At 50.7% G+C, this 16,943-nt stretch overlaps 1 protein-coding gene across 2 annotated transcripts; it reads left to right on the forward strand.

Moving 5' to 3' along the window:
* The first annotated feature begins 1,871 nt into the window (after positions 1 to 1,871).
* CD34 (CD34 molecule) lies at positions 1,872 to 15,671 on the forward strand. Of its 2 annotated transcripts, none has more exons than XM_018079847.1 (8): positions 1,872 to 2,148; positions 7,789 to 7,941; positions 8,859 to 9,142; positions 9,234 to 9,323; positions 11,685 to 11,832; positions 12,186 to 12,226; positions 13,106 to 13,270; positions 14,886 to 15,671. In XM_018079847.1, the coding sequence occupies exons 1-8, from the start codon at positions 2,070 to 2,072 to the stop codon at positions 15,075 to 15,077; spliced, it is 1,152 nt and encodes a 383-aa protein (XP_017935336.1). In that variant the 5' UTR covers positions 1,872 to 2,069; the 3' UTR covers positions 15,078 to 15,671. The 2 variants fall into 2 exon arrangements, with proteins under 2 accessions (XP_017935336.1, XP_017935337.1); XM_018079848.1 differs by lacking the exon at positions 14,886 to 15,671 and adding an exon at positions 13,603 to 13,687.
* Positions 15,672 to 16,943: the final 1,272 nt, after the last annotated feature.

The following is a 16,943-nucleotide window of genomic DNA, read 5'->3' on the forward strand; positions in this document are numbered from 1 at the left end:
AATTTATTTTCTGAGCTGATATGCAATGTAAAACTTGGTTACACACTGAGTCATGCATTTCCAAATGTATGTGTGTTTAAGAGAGGAAAAAAGGGAAGATATTTGGTGGGAGCTGTTGGAGTCAGCCAGGCTGTGCCCACACTCAGGTTTTAGACCATATTTTACCGGGATATTTTGGTCTCTAATAGAGCTGTGTCACTCTGTCATTCAGTAATAGATTACTGAACATAATAGAAATCTTTATATAGATGTTGGAGCACTTTTCTTAGCTGCAGATGTTTCCTTCCAAGAGATAGTTTCCTGCCATAGAATGACAGAATGGTTTGAGTTGGAAGGGACCTTTAAACATCATGTCATCCAACCCCTGTCCTATGCTAAAAGAAAAAACTACTGGAATTTCGTCCTACCAATAAATGTGTAAACTGGAAATGCTATTTAGGGAGCTCTTTGTACATAATACTATTGTATCCTTTTTTTTTTTTTTTAATGTCTTTTAATCCTTTTCTGACTGTATCCCCCTAACATGGGGATGTCCCATCCCTGGAAGTGTTTAAAGCCAGGTTGGATGGAGCTCTGAGCAACCTGGTCTAGGGGAAAATCTTCCTGCCCATATCAGGGGGTGGAATGAAATGATCTTTAGGGTCCCTCCCAACACAAACCATTCTGTGATTCTGTGACTTTAGAAGAGTTATAGGGGCATCCATAAAAAGATGACACATGGAGTAAGTTCTTCCTTGTCTTTCCTTCCATAACTCTTTTCCTGGCCACCTCATTTTTGATTTCCTGTTTGCAATGACACATTTAGTGACCTCATCACCCAGCAATTAAAGAAAAGGAAGAATTAAGATTTAACTAGAGTTTAATTTCCCAAGTCATCATATTTTTTATTTATTTTTTATATATATATATATACCCAAAGGCAAAGTCAGTCACAGAATGGTTTGGGTTGGAAGGGACCTTAAAGCTCATCCCATTCCACCCCCTGCCAAGGGCAGGGACACCTCCCCCTAGACCAAGTTGCTCAGAGCTCCATCCAACCTGACTTTGAACACTTCCAGGGATGGGACATCCCCACATTAGGACACACTGAGTGAGCCCCTGAGTTGCTGCAGAACATCCCTCATCCCACCACTTCCAGAGCTGGTCCCACGTGTGTCTGCAGTGCAGCCACTGGAGAACCAGAGACCCTCAGCCAAGTTTCCCACTTGGTAAAGCTCAGCCTGGCAATAAAACCGAAGTCGGTGTTTCTCTGCTGTTTTCAGTGTTTCTGTAATGCATTCCTAATGGAAATGAGCTCTGGGAAGTTATTAGTCTCACGTCCCTCTTCTGCTCCAGGTTTGATGCCAAAGTTTTTGCCTGTGGGTTTTTCTCTCCCCCAGCCCTTCTCTAACCCATCTCGTTCGTGCTCCCTGTTTGGCCAAAGTCAATTTAGCAAAGCAAATGGAGTTACTTCTCTTCAGGTCAGTGATGATTTCTCATCCTTGAGTTCCCTGCTTAATTTGCTGAGAAATTTTCTGATTCTGAAGTCCATTTTCAGCATTCCCCCCTTTTCCACAGCTCTGGGACGGAGCACGGGGCTCGCTGGGCTGGACCTGGGGCTTCTCCACGTCTCTGCTCTCACCAGACCGTGTTTACTTTGCTCTGAGGGAAGTTCAGCTGCAGGCTCTGCTGTGATCCTTCCATCCAGGCTCTGTCCCTGCCTGTGCTCTAACAGGAAAGCAGCAGCTCTCAGGAAAGAGTTAATCCCAGCGAGGCTTTGGGATCCTTTGCTGGGGAGAGGGCTGATCTTTTGTTTGTTTTGAAGCTGCTGGCAGGAAAGTGGGGAGGAGAAAATTACCTAAGTGATAGTGAGGTTGCCATGAACTATATAAAACTGGGAAATCAAAGCGGAGCAAACTCCACCTCGCAGTCTTGAACCACAAGCACAACCCCTGAAGAGAAACCCACCCCACAAAACTGAGTGATCTCAAAGGCTTGAACTCCAACCAAGCTGCATGAGCTCAGAGCTGCTGCAGGACTGAGAACCCCGGAGCTGTCACGGCCAGCTCCAGTTGTGGTGGGAGCTGGGAATGCTGTTCTTGGGAAGTTTCAGGGTGATGAAGTGGAGGCAGCTCTTCTGGATCGCCCTCTGCGTGCTGGAGTTGGCTGGTGAGTACTGAAACACAGAAAATACCCGGGTTGCACAAGAGACCAGGGCATGGGGCGACTCCTGGGCGACTGGGGAGAGGCAGCTTTGGGGGGGAGGATGTGTTTTAACGAGTCTGAAATGACAATTCCACATCCAAACCCCGCGGTGACGTTCTGCAGAGCAGCCCTGCATCAGGCACCCCGACCAACACACCCCCAGCCACGCACTGGAGCAAAGTGCTGCTGGTTTGAAAAGGAGTGGAACCAGGATCTAAACTCCCTCCAATACCATGGGTAACACAAGGGGATGGGAATGCAGCAGGCAAAGGGAGTGCAGCCACAGCCAGTTGTCTCTCCGCCTGCCTGGGTGCAAATGAGCCTCACTTTTGTTTTGTGGTTGGAACTAAACATTTGCTGAAAATCAAATGAATCTCCATAAATATTAAAATCTCCTATTCCAGCTCTTCAAATATTCATCACATGAAGCAGCGAGTAACAGCACGGAGACTTTTCTCTAGGTACTACTTTTTAAAGGGTTATATTTTAGGGAAATATTATCATTTTTGTCCCAAACCCAACAACCATGAAGTAATAAAAAAAGGACTAAAAAAAGTGAAGCAACACTTTGTGTGCTGCCTGGTGTGCTGGGACAGGAGCCAGGAGCCTGCGGGTGTCTCCTCAAATGTAATTTTTCCTTATTCACATGAATGTGAGCAACAAGATCTGCTGCAAGAATTCGCTGTATTTTGTTCTTCTGTTTCACGGTGCTCCTTTAATGTTCCCCTTGCTGCCCAGGTATATTGCTCACCTGAGCTGCTGTGCCTGACCCTCCAGCCTGTGTAAATTTTACAGGAAGGAAAAAAACCAATTTTATTTAGGAGAAATGACATTTAGGACTGCCTGGTTGGGCTGAACTGAGCAGCGAGCGGGTGTAGGACAAAAGGGTTTACCTGAGATGCAAAACCCCAAGTTCCTTGTAGCACAAAGCAAAAGTGATACAAAAGTGATAAAAAGCTGGGATTTGGGAAAGACAAAGGGTGACATGGTCTTTAGTGCTGAAAAATGTCATTGCACAGCCCGTGGTCATCATTTCTGAAGGATGTTTCTTGCTGGGAGGTGGAGGAGGATTTTTTTCTGCTCAGTGTAGGTGCTGAGAGAAATCAAGGAGCTCACCCTGGGGGCACTGCATGCTCCTCACCTCCCTGGAGAGTCTGAGAGAATCCAGCAAAGCTTCCAGTTGTGCAACTCCCGATGGAAATCCCAAATTTGGGCTCAGGTTGCTCCTGGCAGCGCTGCTGAGGGTGGGACAACCAGTCCCCTCCTGCTCCCAGGACACCTCCAGCTAAAGCCACGTGGGGAAAATCCCTTGTGCCACACTGGGCCAGGGGCAGGAGTCCAACAAATGCCATGTGTGGATGCAGGGTGGGGAGGGTGGAGTTTGGGTACCAGGACCCTGGAGTCAGGGGCTCCATGGGGAGAAAATCACCTGGGAAAGGCTCAGCTCTGGCCTCTGCCTGGTTCTTTGGGAATCCACGGAGTTCTAATGAGTGTGGGAGAAGCTTACAACAGATCCCTGGTCCACAGAGAGGGCTGTTACTCCAGGAATGCTTGGGAACCCTCCCGAGCTCCAGGTAGGATGGTGTGAGGAGTTTGTGTTGGAAAACTGGGCTTTGATAAAGCACCTGAAGGGCTGTCCTGTGCATGTGTCAGAATGAACATGGAAAAGAGAGTATATATTATATTTGTACCGAATTAAAACACTTTATTTCTTTATTTAACCTTTTATCTTTCTTTTTTTTTACTATCTTTTTATTCACCTCTGCCAAGCTTGATCTTCAGCAAACCCTCTTTTCTCGTGATTTTCAAGCATTCCTTCTTTCCTTCGTTCCTTTTGCAACAAAGTCCTAACTATCAGGAGAGGGGGAAAAGGAGCTTTAAAACTTCCAGCTGCTTGAGCTTAACATCCTTTCAGAGGCTGCACATAGTAACTGCTCCAGCCAGGAGAAATCTCAGTCCCTGGGAAGGTGCCGGGCTCCCAAAGTGCTGGAGAGGCCCCAAGCCCAAGGAAAGCCTTGGTCCAGCAGCTGGGCTTTGGTGTGGCAGCTCGGGGGGCTCCCACAGCCCCCCTGAGCCACCACGGTGGCCCCACACCCATATCCTGTCTGGGAGAAGGAAAAAGGGGGAGGGAAGGGGTTTTTATCAGATATTTCCAGAGGGAAGAGGGCTCCACCCGCTTGAATTCCTGCCACATGGCTGAGAGCTGTAAAACTGGAAAGGCATGAGTAATGCCGGCTGGAGCCCTTGGAGGAGCTGCTGCGGGAAGCCTGGGCTGGCTCCAGCTCCAGAGCTCCGTGTCCCACAGTTCCATACCCTCCTCCTCTCTATCCCGTGTTTCCATACCCTCCTCTTCCATATTCCACTATCCCATACCCTCCTCTTCCATATTCCACTATCCCATACCCTCCTCTTCTCTATCCCGTAATTCCATACCCTCCTCTACTATGCCCCATGTTTCCATAACCTCCTCTTCTCTATCCCACATTTCCATACTCTCCTCTTCCATATTCCAGGGTCCCATACCCTCCTCTTCTCTATCCTACATTTCCATACCCTCTTCTCTGTCCCACAGTTCCATACCCTCCTCTTCCATATTCCAGGGTCCCATACCCTCTTCTTCTCTATCCCACGTTTCCATACCCTCCTTTCCTATATCCAGTGGTTCCTCACCCTCCCCTGCAGCCTCTGGGACCAGCAGTACCACAGTGCCATGTCAGGGGCAGCCCTTTGCCATAGCCCCTGGAGCTCCTGGAGCTTGGAAAAAGAACTTTACTCAGCACAGAGCTGGAGAAGCTCTGGGTTTGTGTGTCAGAGCACTGAAGGAGGTGCCCAGTCACCAAAAGGTTTTCCAAGAGAAATCAGCAGTGGCAGCACAGGAGGTGCAGGTTCTGCCTGGGGATCTCTTTGGTTTGCTTTGCAAACTTTGGAAACTTTTCTCCTGTTTCCTTTGCCACTGCAGAGGTGGGTTTTTTGTGGCCCTGCTTTAGTGCTCAGGGATGAGTGTTGGACCAAGTCAACTCCTTTAACATTTATATTGTCACTTTTGCTTATTCAATTTGAGCTGAGATCTTTTGTCAGCCCCATTATTAAAATATTTTTAAAAATCTGAGGCATTTACTTTTGAAATCTAAGTGGGTAAATAAAATAGGTACCCTGAAGAGCAGTTTTCTTTCCAATATCTGCATGTTTTTGCTCCTGCACTTGCTTGCACTGCCAGGTGAAGATTTCTCCCAGGTTAATAAATGGCTTGGCTTAAACTCCCAAACCCTTAATACTCACAAATTGACAAAGTTTAGTAAAGCCATTAAAAATGTATGGTGCAATAAATGACCCACTTAAACTGAGCACCATGTGGCTTATCCAGCCCACATCTGGATCATTATTTATCTCCTGAGTCCTCAGGTTTCAAAAAACCCAGCCATGTTTTCTGTAGAAAGGACCTGCACATGCTACAACAAAGGCAAGAAAAAGAAATACAACGTGACAGCTCCTCTCCCAGCTTCCACCCAGCAATATCCAGGCTGCAATTCCAATATTCAGTGGTGAAAAGGCTTTGATTAGAAGTACCTCTGGTGCTTTACAAACATCTGGAACAGCTCAGAGGTGCTTGGGTGGCTGTGGCACTCGGGGAGGTCAAGTCCAGGCGCTGCATTGTTCTGGTGATGCAAAATTTCCTGCTCGTGTCCATGAAAACACGGAGCTGTGCGTAAAGCCTGGACTTAACTTTGTGCTCCTCATTATTCTGGGCACGCAGTCCTGCCTCCTGCTTTTGATTTGTTAGAAGTCATCAGGAAAACTTGGTGATTTAACCAGCTGGAACTGAATTGTCTTGGAGAGGAGAGACTTCTCCCTGCAACAAAAGCTGTGCCAGAGCCTGAATTCCAGCTCCTGACACCTGCACAGAGCCCTCGACAGGGCCCCTGCCTCCCCCAGAGCAGCTGCAGCCCGGGATGGGGTGGGATGGATGGGTGGGATGGGATGGGATGGGATGGATAAGATAGCATGGGTTGGATAAGATAGCAGGGGTTGGATAAGATAGCATGGGGTGGATAAGATGGGATGGGATGGGATGGGATGGGATAGGATGGGATGGGATGGGAGGAGATATACTGGATGGGATAGGATGGACTGGATGGGATGGGATGGATAAGATAGCATGGGATGGATGGGATGGGATGGGATGGGATGGGATAGATGGGAATGATAAGATAGGATGGGATGGATGGGATGAGATAGATAGGATGGGATGGGATAGATAGGATAGGATGGATGGAATGGGATGTGAGGAGATGGACTGGATGGGATGGGTCTTATCCCATAGCATGGGATGGATGGGATGGGATGGGATAGATGGGATGATTAAGATAGGATGAGATGGATGGATGGGATGGGATGGGATGGGATGGACTGGATGGGACAGGACAGGACGGGATGGGATGGGATGGGAGGGGAGGCACCAGTGCAGGCAGCCCCATGGGGCCAGGTTGGGGCACCCTTTCCCCCTCAGCACCCTCTGGCCCAATCTGGCAGTGCAGGAGCAGCTCTACCTGCTGCCCCCACTGCCAAAATGAACCTCAGTGGTCTCAGCCTTTTCTTCTCACAAACCATCCAGGCTCTCTGGGCCTGATCCAGCAAAATCCTGACATCCTGACAGAGAAAAATTCCTGCCAGGACAATGCAGGGTCCTGCAGGACACAAACACCAGGGCTGTTTACCTGGCACTGGCACTGGCAGCTGACCAGGACCTGCCAGTGCTGCTCCATCCCTCGTGGAGGGTGGCTGGGGAGGATGAAGTAACTTTTCTTGGAGCTCGGGCTCCCCTGGGCAGAAATACAAATGAAACAACACATTTTGTGTGATTTTCTTTTTGATGCCTGGATAAGAATCTTAAACACCAAGAGCCCTCGGGTAGAGAGTGAAGCTGTTTGTTAAAAGTGGGAAGAGATCTTAAGAACAGAGAAGGTTGAGGAATGGGGAGAAATGCATTTTCACTGACTCATATAGTTCGTTTCAGAAGGAAAAGCTGGAAGTGTCATCTCTGTAACACAGCAGGAAGCAATATATAAACTTTAAGTTAGAACAGCAAACCACTCTCCAAACATTCTGCTTTACCTCCAAAGATGTTTTTGCTCATGAGTCAGGGCTGATCCCAAGCCAGTGGGAATGTTTCTATTTACTTTGAGATTGTGCCTGCAACTGTAAATCCAACTTATCTATCCTGAGGCACACAAGTGATCTCTTCCAAGGCTTGAGTCTTTCCTCCAAGGATTATAAACCCAAACTACTATGAAATCCAGCTTTGTGCAGGGCTTTGTGCATCCATCAGTGAGCTGAGGATGGGGTGGGATGAGGGTAGAAACGAGCCTGTTCTCCTCCTCCTGAGAGCTCTGGAGCCCCTGCAAGGGCTGCACCAAAGCCTGGTGCTCACCCAGCTGAAGCATTTCATCTCTGAGCTTCTCCCAGCTGTGCTCTGAGGCACCCTGCCACTCTGGGGCATTAAAAAGTGAATTTGTGAGAGCACAGGCCCTTCCCTGCCTACCCCCGGGGACTCAGGGCTGGAGGGGGGTGGTTCAGCAGCCCCCTAACACCTTCCTCTGCCCCCAGGCAACACTGCTGGGAACCCGACAGGGACACCTGCACCCACAGTCACGGACATGGCAGAGGAAGGCAACACCAGTGGGGCAACCACGGGAACCATCGGAGCCACCGGGGCCACTGGAACCTCCAGCAGTGCCAAGCCCACACCAGACACAGCTGGTAACTGCTCCCCTTGTTCCCCCCGTGATTCCTGGCAGCATTTGTATTAATAATTAAATTTTTAAGGCATGGTTTGTGCTCTGAAAAAAACAAGAGGCAGATAGTATGGTCAAAAACTTTAATTCTGTCCAAAATATCCCACCGGGGGCCACCCAGCCCTGCTGTCTTGAGGGTGGGTGGCTTGGACCCAAAACAGACAGGAGATGGTGGGATAAAAGGCTCATCAATTTTTATCTCAACATACATGTTAGAAAGGGCACCTGTAAGAGGTCTGGCAGCCTTTGGCAAGAAGAGGACCAGGGGATATGGCTTTAAGTTGAAGGAGGGCAGGTTTAGATTGGATATATGGGAAGAAATCCTTCCCTGTGAGGGTGGGCAGGCCCTGGCACAGGTTGCCCAGAGAAGCTGTGGTTGCCCCATCCCTGGGAGTGTCCAAGGCCAGGTTGGACAGGGCTTGGAGCAGCCTGGGCTAGTGGAAGGTGTCCCTGCCCATGGAGGGGGTGGAAGCAGATGATTTTTAAGGTCCCTTCCAACTCAAACCATTCCATGATTCCATGATAAGGGGCCAAGCTCAGGCTCTGAAGGAGGGACCCTGGCACACATGCAGGTGCCTTTCTCTCGTGCTGTTTGGGATCAGTGCATCTCTTGGAAGACTCTGGGTCGGGGAGGAGCGGAGGGCGATGCCGGGGAGGGGGAATGGTGGCACCCTTGCCCCTGTAACCAGATCATGAAGCACATGTAGCAATTAGGCAGCTGAGCCAAAGCTAATGAGTGTTTCTTGGAGAGCCAAGGCCTCGTTCTGGTGCTGGCTGTGACAAATCAGTGTTGTACCTCAGTCACTGCAATGTCACACATTGACTTTAGGGGATTTCAGCTTTCTCATGTCTCCTTTCCATTGCATTTCTGCAAACCTGAAGCTGCAGCCGGGTCCCTGACAGGCATTCCCAGCTCCACAGGATCCAGTGGGGAGCAGATGAACCCCCAGACCAGCCAAGCCCCCCCAGTAGAACTGGGCACCTCCTTGGAGACACAGAACATGAGCCAAAGTGTCCCCACGACCAAGAGCCCAGAGACACAGCCCAGTGAGGCAGCAGAGGCCTCGGGGTCCACAGTGGATATGAAGAGCTCTCCTGCCACCACGGAGCACCCTCCTGTCTCAGCTGCCACCCTGCCACCCCACACAGCCAGGGACAGCCCAAAGGTGAGGATGGGGGGCCACCAGGAGGCTGGGTTTGCCTCACAACCCCCCCCAACAGGTCACTGATACCACCCCTGTGTGTTTTCCCCTCCAGCCCTCCCCTCTTCCCATCACATGCCACAATGTCAAGGAAGTGAGTGACACTGGAGCCATCTGCCTGCAGCTCAACGAGTCCACCACTTGTGTGAGTGTCCCCAGGGGGGAGGAGGGGGGACATGCAGGAGGAGGGGGGGCTGCAAGGAACCAGCTCAGGGCAAATTCCTGCTGCGACTCTTGCAGCAATGGGGTCACCCACTGTACCTGGAGGGTCAGTTTGGGGTGGGGAGCTCGTGGCCAGAGCATCTGAGCTGTGCCAGACTGATGGAGGAGGGGATGGTCACAGCAGTCCCAGGAAGATCCCAAAGGGATGGTCACAGCAGTCTGAGGAGGATCCCAAATGGATGATCACAGCAGTCCCAGGAGGATCCCAAAGGAATGATCAACCCAGGGGAAATGCAACCTCCTGGCTGCATAAAACCTCTTTTTTTTTTTTTTTCATTATTAAGCTCTGAGGTCAGTTCAGCTTTTAAAGTGTCTCCCCCCATGTTTAGCAGGAAGTTGCCTTTGTTCTTCTTCTTCCTCTTCCCTGTGGAGAACGCAAGTGCCTTTTTTTGTCTTGCCAACTGCCCTAGGAAAGAAAACAGGGCATTTGAAGTAGCTGATCAGTGCCCCCATCGACTCCTAAGGGAATGCCAGGCTCTCTGTAACTGCCCCTGGCCTCGTGCACCAAAAATGAAGATTTATAAAATCAGAGGAGGGTCTGTTATGGGTGGGAAGAAGAATCCTTTCACACTAGAGGTACAACCTGCCACAGAGGGTGAGTGGTCCTGGATGTTGTGGGATGGCAGACTGGGTATAAAATATGTATAAAATACATAATTTTTCTTCTGTCATTCAGCCATACTGCTGCCACTCAGGATGAGTGAATTCTTACCTGGCTTTTCTCTGCAAATTAGTGGTTGAATGGCATTTAGACTCGCTCCTGTTTACAGGGACTGTACTTTAGCAAGAACCTACGGAGGGAAACTCCGGGAGCGAGTGATTCCGACCACATATGCCATCTAGTGGGCTCTGATCCCTCCTGGGCACAGGGTTTATGCATCACATATATGAAGGGATACACATAGAACAGACAGAATATCCTACAGAGTCGTACCTCACCTACTCTCAACCCTCCCTCCACGTGAAACGATTCAAACAGCCCAACTTCCCACCGTGTTTTTCGGGCGGCTCCCACCCCACAGCAGGTCTGTCCCCCTGCCTCCACCTCAGCAATCCTGGAGCGGGAACAGCCAGCCCAGGCTGGACCTGGGAACCAGATAAGAGTGTCTGCGAGGGGAGCAGATAGGAGGGAGCGTGTGTCTCACTTTCCTGCTGGCCTTTCCCAAAGCAAATGAGCAATCAGCTGGCACCCGGCGCCGCTAATTGCAGGGGGAAATTCTGACACTCCGATGAGTTCTTTCCACAGCAGAGAAAGGAAAATACACACTTGGGTCTCTTGTTTCCATCTTGGCCTTTCTCACCCCATGCCAAAGCTCTATAGAAACAGCTGAAAGTGATTTGTTTGTTATTCTCCCATGGATAAGTTTGTGCATTTTTGCAGGCTGGGAGGATGTAGCGATCGGAGCACAATGCTGAGGTAACTCTGAGGCAGAGGGAGGAAGGCACTGAGCCTCCTGGCTCTGCACCACGCTGCAAGATGAGAGGGTTTTCTCCCGTGGGGAGTGAGGGGAGGGCAGGGGCAGGACAGGGGGTTCAGCTGGAGCCTGTCTCTGTCTCAAGGGGGTGGGCACGGCCACGGCTCGGAGGATGTCCCCAGCTGGGAGGATGTTAGGGAAGCTGATAAGGTCTTTTAGCAACTGTGGGCTCTGTCTCCAAGCCTGGCTGTGGCTGAAAATAGCCCCAAGGAGAAAGCCTATCCTGTCTGATACAGAAATTGGCCAACAGAAGGGAAAGGCTGCAGCTCCTCACTCCTCTTCCTCTTCCACCCAAGAGTCAGTTCAGCTCTAAAATGTGAGAAATTGGTGTTTTTTTACCTAGCCTTTGATCAGCAACCTAGCAAAAACACTGAAGACATTTCCTAAACAGGAAGGCTCAATGCTTCTTTGTTATTTCCCTCCTTTCTCAGCCCCTGCCTGGGACTCTGAAACAATAGGGCTCTTCAGATGGCTGTTCCAGTCCAAAAACTGGAGAGACTTGCCGTGCAATTCAGGTCCTAAATATAGATCTGTTTAAATGCCATTTTCAAGAGTTGCTAATAATATCTTCATTTAATTTATTCTCATCAAGTTAAGAAACAAGAAATAAGCATCTCCACTTCCAAAGTGTTGGTGTTGGGGGTCTGGGCAGTGGTGAAGTGGGGTCTGACACCTGGATCAGCTTTGCAGGGCACAGATAAGCCACCAAAACCCAAATGTGGAAGCACAACACCACCATCAGCGTGGCTGAGGTGGAGAATTTGTCAGTCTGGTTGGTTTAATGGCTGTTCTTTCTGAAAATTTTGCAGAGACACTTTTTAGAGAGGAAGGGGTCGGATCTGTGGAGAGCAGTGTGTCAAGAGAACGCCCACCCCGTTCCCTCCCCCTGCCAGGTCAAACTCGCCAAGTCTGAGGTGGACCACCACTGTCTGCTCCTCATCCTCAGCGGAGAGAAAGGTCAGTGGAGAAGATCACAGACTCATGGAATGGTTTGGCTTGGAAGGGATGTTAAAGCTCGTGTTGGTTCCTTCGGCTGCCATCGATGGCGCTGGACAACGACCTCGGTGTGGGCAATGGGAGAGGGAATGTTTGTGGGGAAGGGCTGTGGGACACAGATCCTGGCAGCAGACCTCTCTCTGCAACCACTGCTCTTTCTTCTGGGGTCTTGTACAGCCCTGGGGCAAAGGCATTGCCCCCAGAGCAGCAGAGGGGCTCTCAGCCCCTCCGTGCTCAGCCAGGCCCTTCTGTGCTGGCATTTCCTGCAGCAGGACCCTCTGTGTAATGTGCCTCTCCTCTTTGAAACCTTGCAGATCCCGCTCCACATATGCTCAAGGAGTCTCACTGGGAAAAGGTAAATTCCTTAAGCAAATTCAGCTGGAAAAAAACGGGTGGTCTGGGTGGCTGGAGAGATGAGTTTTTTAGGTGGTCAGTTGAGACTGGGGGGAGAGGCTGAGACTTGAACCTGCCTCCAGTTTGGAGATGCCTGATGGGTGTTGGCACAGGAGACCCCTGGAAGTGTTCAGGGCCAGGTTGGACGGGGCTTGGAGCTACCTGGTCTGGTGGAAAGTGTCCCTGCCCATGGCAGGGGGTTGGAATGGATGAGCTTTAAGGTCCCTTCCAACCCAGACCAGTCTGTGATTCCATGGTTGGAGCCACAAACAGCGAGGCAGCCATGCACCATAAGAGCATTAATACAATCTGGAGGCAGAAATGCTTGAAAGGGTTCTGTAAAATTCTGTAGTGTTTTCTTAGAAAAGGTTTAGATCCCAACAATGACTCTTAGGATGCAACTGGCTTCTTCGAAGTCCCACCTGATATTCATTAATTCCTCCTCCCAGCTTTCCCCCGAGGCTGCCATTGGCTCGTGGAGCTGAGCTCCAGGTGTCTGTAGATACATAAATGGCAGAGCTGCAAGAGCAGCACACAGAGGGGTCTCAGCTCTGCAGATGTGTGTGCTCTAAACCTTGGGGTCTGAGTGCTCTGGTCCAAGGGAGAAAAATTCCCTGCACCCCAGGAGACTCCAGGTTGGAAATGAGACAGTGAGGACGTGAGAGCTCATAGGGCCAGGGCAGAGCTCAGGAGCTGGGGTAGCAAAGCCCAGCTTTGTTTACGTGCAGTTCCACAAGGAGGTAAGGAGCAGCATTGTTTGAAGTCGGTGCCTGTTCAGCAGATGCACACGTTTCCTGTTTGTCGGACTCCCGGCTCTCTTTGGTGTTGTTTTTTTCCCCAGTTTGGAATAAAATCCCTGAAGTGGGACAGCGTGAGGAACCACCAGGACTTTTCTCAGAAGACCCTGATTGCCTTGGTCACATCTGGGCTCCTGCTGGCGTTCCTGGGCTTGGCTGGATACTTCCTGATGAGGCGGCGGAGCTGGAGCCCTGCGGGAGAGAGGCTGGTTAGTGCTTACCACTGGCAGAGCCGCGGGTAGAGAGGGGCCTGGCAGCGAGGGGGGCACCTGCAGGGCAGAAAAGGGGGGTGCCCAGCACCCTGTGCCTCAGGACCCTCCACCCACGTGTGTCCCCAGGTCGTGGGACAGCTCAGCCCCGTGTTGTGGCTGAGTCTGGGGCAGCCTGGGCAAGGCAAAGGGCAGGAGCAGGGAGGCCAAAATGTACAGGGTGAAGGAAAACCTGTCTTGCCTTCCAAAATTAACTCGTAGCTGATTGCTCCTGTGGGAGAACTGCCCCTTTCTTGCACGTACTTCCAGGTCTAACACTTATTTTTGCTCAGCAGTAAGAACCCAGCCAACAAGACCCCTCCAGAGACACTGAAAGCTTATGAATTTGTCATTAAAAGTGACACATTTTAATTTCCATTTGCTGTGTTTGAGTTCCGTGTCTGTCCTGTACCCTTGCTGTAATAAAGGCTATTTCTCCCCTCACTTAAAAAGCAGTGGTAATAAAACATATCAAGAAAGAGACAGAAATCTCCTATTTCCATTTTCCCCTTTCCAGGCAGGCTGACCACTGAGGAGTCCTCCCTACCAGTGAGTTTTGGGAATGCCAAGTTAGGCCTGGCCGTGCTTTTCCCTCACCTCTGAACAATGTGAGCAGTTGTGTCCTGGAAAGCCATTAAGGTTATTTCCTTGCCAGAAAGGATGCTCCCAAAACACAGAGATGGGAAGTCAAGTGTGTGTGTCAGAGGCAGGGCCATCACAGCTCAGGCTCTCCAGCCCGCTGTCTCTGGATCCCTGGATGCTTCCAGCAGTGGAAATGTGTGGCTGGGAGCTGCCCATGGCAGTGTCAATCCAGGTTTTAGGTGAGATGTGTCCATCCCACACCCGTGGACATGGAAAAGGGGCTGAGTGAAACACTGAGGTGGGCGGGAAGCCTGTCAGCCATCCATGCATTGGATGCTGCTGAGGAAACAAGGAGCAGCTCCCAGCTGGGAACTGCCACTTGGATCACCAGTGTCCATTCCATGGCTACCAGAAATGTCACAGTCTGACACACAGGGAGTTATTGTGAGGGGACAGAGGCACCTCTGGGTTGCCCTGGGTCCTCCTCACAGCAATGCCAGTGACCAGCCCTGCAGAGAAGTGCAGCCCTACACTTCTGCTGGCAACTTGCTGCGAGCTGTGCACCTATTTATAGGCTAAGAGGAAAGATGGGGGAAGAAATTGGGACAGTTTCCATCATTTTCATTCCCAGGTGCTTCTTTCTTGGCCCAAGTGGACAGCAGACATGGTCTGTCACGGGGGTGGCTTCGCAAACCAAGGCAGTGGCAGCTCTAAAACCTGTTATGAGAAAACAACAAAACCTTCTCTTTTCAGGTCCAGGAGGGGGGGGGAAAAGCACTTCCTGGCTGGTTTTCTTGCTTCATCTCGCCGTGGCATGGTTCAGGCCCTCTGTCCCCCTTCTCGTCAGCGAGAGCACTGCCCCTGCCTGCGGTTGTTTGTTCCTGCTGCCCGGGGATCGCGGGCAGCCAGCCAAGCCCTGCCTGCAGTGCCATCCCCCCGCCACCAGCCCTGCCCTTCCCCTGACCCTGCCTCTGTTCTTTCTGTACCTGTTCAGGCTGAAGACCCGTATTACGCGGAGAACGGTAGCCAGGGCAACACGATGCTGATGACGCCCTCCCAGGAGCAGCCGGAGCCGCAGGAGAAGCCGAACCTCAACGGTGGCACCCAGGAGAACGGGACCGGCCAGGCGTCCTCCAAAAACGGGCACTCGGCCCGGCAGCACAGCCCTGCTGACACCGAGATGTGACCCGGGCCGAGGCGGCCCTGAGTGAACTGCGAGGGCAGCAGAGAGGCAAGGGAGGGCAGGAGTTTGCCGTGGACGGTGGGGGGACTGCAGACCTTTTGTTATCGTTGTTATTGTTTCTGTGAAGGACTTCAAAAATCAGCCTAGAGCACACTGAGAGCCAGAGCTGCCAAAGACCTGCTTCTCTGCCTCCTCCTCCCATTGACCACACAAGAGACATTTATTTTTTTGCAGCTGTTCTCCGCTTTTGTTGTTAGGAGAACATCATGAGAAGTACAAGTGCCCTTAGCCCTCCACAGCTTTTTAGGCAGAGGCAGGCTGTGTCCAAACAGCCCAGATTTCTGGTAGCAATGTGTTAGGCTGATGAAAGTAGTTAAATTGGGATTTCAGTGACAAAAACCTCTCAGGTTTCAGATAGTTTGGGTTAATGGAGTTGTTTATAATCTCATCTTTATGTTAAAGTGCAGGATTTCTTCCTTTTTTAAGACCATCAGGCATTTAACCCCCTTCTTGTGTTCTAGGTCTCCTCTACTATTTCCTGCTCCAGCAGAGCTCTGTGTAAAATTTTCCATGTGGAATTGAAGGCTGAAATGTCAACAGACTTCAAACTTGTTTCTTTTTGACTCCTACCAGTACACAGGTAGTTGTTTTAGAGTGAAAATCTCCCCCCAGTCTCTTTATGTCAAGGACAGGGGATGTGTGACGAGGCAGAGCCAGCATTTTATCCCTTGAGTGGGATGGAGATCACTGGATAGGGCTGCAGGGCTCTGGGGATGCCTGGAGTCCACCACACTCCCTGCTGATATGTGGGGATTAGTGCCCAGCATAGGAATTTGGGAATAAGGGAAGCCAAAGGACTCCCAGTGGGATGAGTTGTGAGACAGAAACCTGGCTCTGTGCTTCTCCCTCTGCACCAGCAGCAGGTACATAAACAATGAGCAGTATTTTCACTTGGGTAGGTCCCCAAACCCCAGCAGCAGGAGCAGGTCCCTCCTGCCCCCAAGGCAGGAGGTGCTGGAGCCACATTGCTGAGGTTGAGCCCCCAGCAGCTCCGTGGGTGCCAGGGACCAAGAGCAGGTTTGTTCCTCATCCCAAGCATATGTAGCTCATTTTTAGGGAGCCAAAGCTCTTTTTTAGGTTGTGCCAGCTGGTGTACCATGAGGGGTGGTGGGTAAGATGTTGCTCAGCCCACAATCTCTGCTGGCACCAGCAGCAACATCCACATCCCAAAAGCAGCCCTTGAAGCTGATCTACTCTCTCACTAGTGAATTCATCCCAACCTTTTCCCAGTGCTGAAGACCTGAGGGGAAGGCTTTTTTTTCTTGGTACAGCGGCTCAAAGCAACGACAGCAACGTGCCCATCATCACCTGGGGCTCTTTTCATGGGTGCAAGAGTCGTTTAAACACAATTAAAATACTTCAGGGTGTTTGTTTTGGTGTGAATCGCTTCTCCCAAATCTCACTGTAAATAGTCCCGGTTGGGTAAAAAAAAAAAAAGAAAAAAAAAGAAAAAAAATGAAGTATTAAAAATCAGCTTCTCCGATGTGTCCTTGGAACAGCAGCGTGTTTATCCCAGCGGGATGTGCGTGGCTGTGGCTGTGCCAGCAGGACGGGAGGACAACGCCTCACGGAGGGGCTGTTTCCCAGCAGAGTTCCCGTGACTAAAGGCTGTGGCTCGTTCTGAGCACATTTTCCCTCTTTCAACAAACACATTTTGCAGGACGAGTGACGCTGCTGCAGCAAAACTGTCACACCTCGCTCGTTTGGTTTTTCAAGACACCCAGTTAATCCCTGGAAAAACAAATGAGGCTCCAGAGGGATGTGCAGGGCTGGGGACTGACCCGCCAAGGGGTGAGGGGTGGGGGGTAT

The sequence above is a fragment of the Manacus vitellinus genome, unplaced genomic scaffold (assembly GCF_001715985.3).
Source record: "Manacus vitellinus isolate BGI_N305 unplaced genomic scaffold, ASM171598v3 scaffold_47_pilon, whole genome shotgun sequence".
Taxonomy (NCBI): domain Eukaryota; kingdom Metazoa; phylum Chordata; class Aves; order Passeriformes; family Pipridae; genus Manacus; species Manacus vitellinus.